Source organism: Cibotium barometz, chromosome 55 (genome assembly GCF_041138505.1).
Source record: "Cibotium barometz isolate CiBa-2024 chromosome 55, ASM4113850v1, whole genome shotgun sequence".
Taxonomy (NCBI): domain Eukaryota; kingdom Viridiplantae; phylum Streptophyta; class Polypodiopsida; order Cyatheales; family Cibotiaceae; genus Cibotium; species Cibotium barometz.
In genome coordinates this window covers 17,439,265-17,443,199 of record NC_141100.1, presented here as the reverse complement: position 1 = coordinate 17,443,199, position 3,935 = coordinate 17,439,265, and the positions used below count along the sequence as shown (strand labels likewise).

Below are 3,935 nucleotides of genomic sequence, written 5' to 3'. Positions count from 1 at the left end.
TTTTTTTTTTTAAACCACTCTTGAAAAATGAAGGCCCACCATGTTTCTAGCCCATGTGATTCTCTTATCTCAAGGGCATGTACTTCCTTTTGATATTTTCAGATTACTTTACTCCAATTCACTCTAACCTATGTGATTCTCTTATCTCAAGGACACTTACTTACTTTTGATATTTTTAGATTACTTTACTCCAATTCACTCTAATCCTTACATTTAATAAATCCCTTGGAAATTATCTTTTCTACCAAGTCAACAATGTTTGAAACCATTTATTTATACTATCTTAATTTGTAAATCTAGTTTAAGGATTTTCTCTAAGGTGGATACCTGGCATGGTTGACCACCCTTAGGGACTCGAATTTTAATTATGTCACTTTGGTTGGTCCTAAAAAATCAAGATGATAAATCTTGAGCTATTATATGCTCCCGTTTAGATTTATATAGCTCACTTTCTATACTGCTTGGTCAACTTGGACCCTGTTTACGATTCCCGTCATTAACTTGCAACTCAAAAATCTCTTACAAGGGAGATGATTTGAGATTGTTTTTGCACATGAATTTCTTATATTAAAAGGAAAATTTCCATTCAAATAGATTTTCAAAATGCAAACTTTCTCTTTAAAAAAAATCTCTAGAATTTGAACATGGAAAAATTATATATATTTTATATAATTGGAACATAAGTAGGAGGTACCTTACATTTTCTTAACTACACTCTAGATGATTTCCCTCATTAGATGATATTTAAATGCATAGATTGGGTTTTTACGAGGAGAAAGTTCTTACTCTCTGGATTTTTACAATAGGATAGTGTCTAATCCTTTACAATAAAGATTAGGTACCTAATAATACTTCTTAATGACCATTAATGCAATGTTTCCCTTAATAGAAATCTTTCTCTAGCTTAAGATTAAATCTCTCGTGCAAAAAAAAAAAACTTTTGGCCTTCATTGTTAGACCTTTACTAAATGCAAAAAGAAGGAATGGCATCTTGTAGTGTTTCCTACACATGTAGCTTGTCGGGCTACACACATGTCGCTTGTCCCTTTCTCTTGTCATGATGTTAGTTTTGTCATGCTACTTTAAGTTTTTGGAAGTTTTTAAGTTGTCACCTAAAAAGATTCCATCTAAAATTGATGCATATCACTTCCTTCTATTAAAATAAAGGAGCAGTACAAATTTTAAAGTTATGTCACCTAGAAGTTTCCATCCAAAAATTGATGCATATCACTTCCTTACATTAAAATAAAGGAGCAATACATTCAAAATAGAACTAGTGTGACTCTATATGCTTTCTTTTTACCTCAAGCAAAGCCAGCTCTACAATAGAACTAGAACAAGCTCTATTAAGATAACCATCAAGTGTTTAGCCAGGAATTAATCCCAAGACCTGTAGTAGCAGGTTACAAGCCACCCCCATCAACCACTAGAACAAGCCTTTCTGTAAAGGAGCCCTCATTTCCTCTACAAAGCAAGGGTAAGATAACTATCGAGTGTCTAGCCGAGAATCAAACCTAGTGCCTCCAAGTTACACGCCAGCCTTATAAACCACTAGAACAAACCTTCCCATGCCCTTTGTTACTTTTTTTTTTAAAAAAAGAGGGAAATAAGGGCATGATACCTTGAACTTCTTCTTCTTTTTTTCTCTTCACTTATTTTAAAAAAAGAGGGAAATAAGGACATGATACCAAAACTTTTTTTCAAGGACATGATACCAAAACTTTTTTTCTTTTTCTTTTCTTCTTCTTCGAGATAAGCCTTCCCATGTCCTTTGTTACTTTCTTTTTAAAAAAAGCGAGGAAAACAAGGGCGTCAAAATATACACGGTCGTCTGCATTAAAAAAGCTGGCGTACAAACTTACGTTATGAAGATAAAGGAACGTACAAAAGGCTCTAACGTACTCGCAGATGAGGGGGCGGGTCTCACGAGTGATGAGCCATTCACGCCTTCTTTTGCAAGGAGGTGAAGTTGATGATTGTGCTGGGCCCTTTCTCCTCAACAGGCCCTATCTCAAAGGAATCATATCTGAGGAAAAATTCTGCAACAAACAGGCGCGTGACCAGAATGACGAAGTCCTTCCCGGCACATTGCTTGTTGCTGAGCGTTGGGTCTTCCGTCTCAGGCCCATTAGACCACGTTAAGCTGTTAAGCAGCTTCTTGCCCTCTTGACCCATGAACCTCTTCGGCTTGAAGGAATCCGGCGCCGTAAACACCTCCGTGTCTCGCATGGCTATCTTCTGATACGCCGCTAGTAGCTCCCCCTTCTTCACCTTGTACGCTGCTTTGTGTGACTCCACCACCATGTCCGCTTTCGCCCTCCCATATTGGAACGGAACCGGCGGATCTATCCGCAGCACTTCATACACTGTTGACTGCACCAGCTCCATGCTCTCTAGAGCTTTCATGGTGATCGCCCCGTCCTTCACTGCAGATCTCACCTCTGCTGCTAGCTCCTTCTGCAAGCTCGCCCCCGCTTCTGCGATGCGTTTCACCACAGAAGGGAGCAGGATCTGCAAGCCGCCCCATGTGTTGAAACAGAGGAAGAACAGCACGTTAGTGCACGCCTCCTCCTTGTCGAGGCCGAATTTCTCTTTGGCCATGGCGAGGATGTTCTCGTCACCGTAAGTTCGGAAGAAGGAGTAGAGTTTCTTGTATTGGTGTGCAACAAGGATGAAGGGCAAGGGGAAGGTGTGCAGGAGAGCCTCGATGACCTTGGGGAGGCCGAGGCTCGTCTGAGGGGCCAGCTGGAGGGCCGTCCAGGCCTGGATGAGGGAGGGACCTTTGTCGCCCAAGCTAGTGGCTGCAGGATCGACGCCCAGCACAGATCTAACCAGAAAATTCAAAGCAAACTGCTGGCAAGGGCTCTGAAAGGCAGCGCTACCTTTCTTCGCCAGTTCGCTCTCCAGATCGGATGCAGCTTCGGTGAAAGCGGTGTGGAACTCCGGCAGCCACTTCTTGCCGTTGGACTTGAGCATCTCGAAGCAGAAATTCTTGAGGATGGCGTGCTTCTCCTCCGAAGGGTCCAAGTAGGAGAGGACTCTGAACCCGCCAGTGAAGTCAGTGCTGGGCATGTAGGTGCCGGCGAACACATCCTTCTTCTCCACCTTGGTGGTGTCGAAGAGGACTCTGATGCTCTTCTGGTCCAGCATCATGATGGTTTTACCGTCGGGGAAGAAAGGGGGTCCCGGGGGCATGTTCACCCTCACGACTGTGGTGTCGTAGCGCTTCATGAGGCTGTAGAAGAACTCGTCTCTGCCTTGGATCACGAAGTAGTTGAGCCTGTCCAGCCATGCGCCCAGCAGGGGGAGGCCGTAGCTGCCGGGGACATCTTTCACGGCAATGTCCGACGGAGACTCTGCGGCAGCCACCGCAGAGTCGCTTACAGCAGCCCTAATAGGAGAAGGGCGGCGCCGCGGGGGCGGCAGCACACAGGAAGCAGGCAGTGTTGCGAGCCCATGTACAAGGCCAACTCTTGGCTGAGGAAAACTCTTGGCCCACGTCGAAGAGAAGCGCTGGGGGTGGCCTTGTACAAGCAAGCATCTATCTACAGGGAAGGCAGCTATTGCCTGTTGCACCATCGTGATGACGGCAAGAAAGAGGAGAGAGCCGAGGCCTACAGGCAAAACACTATGTATGGTGAGGGAAAGAGGAGCACGAAAACCTACGGCAGGCAGAGGAGACCAGTCCCAACTGATTGCTAAGCCCAAAGTCACTGAATGATTTATAGCGTTTCGAGCCGCGCCGTACAATGTCGTGCTCACCCCCCATTGGATTAGCCTTCCACGTGTCTTTTGTCTTCTTCGTCAAACAAATATCACGTGAATTCCACTTCGACTCCGTGACCTTAGTCCTCTCAAAAACTATTCCCTTTTCTGAAGCATTCAAAATAAAACCAACTCACATTATTTTTCAACCGGGCTTTTAAAGACACCGA

The 3,935-nt window shown here is 44.4% G+C and overlaps 1 protein-coding gene across 1 annotated transcript; it reads right to left on the bottom strand.

Annotated features, from left to right (window-relative positions):
* Nucleotides 1-1,808: 1,808 nt before the first annotated feature.
* Nucleotides 1,809-3,706, bottom strand: AOS (allene oxide synthase). Its single transcript, XM_086790214.1, has one exon. It carries the CDS (start codon nt 3,577-3,579, stop codon nt 1,942-1,944), a length of 1,638 nt encoding a protein of 545 aa, XP_086646340.1. The 5' UTR covers nt 3,580-3,706; the 3' UTR covers nt 1,809-1,941.
* Between the last annotated feature and the right edge of the window lie 229 nt (nt 3,707-3,935).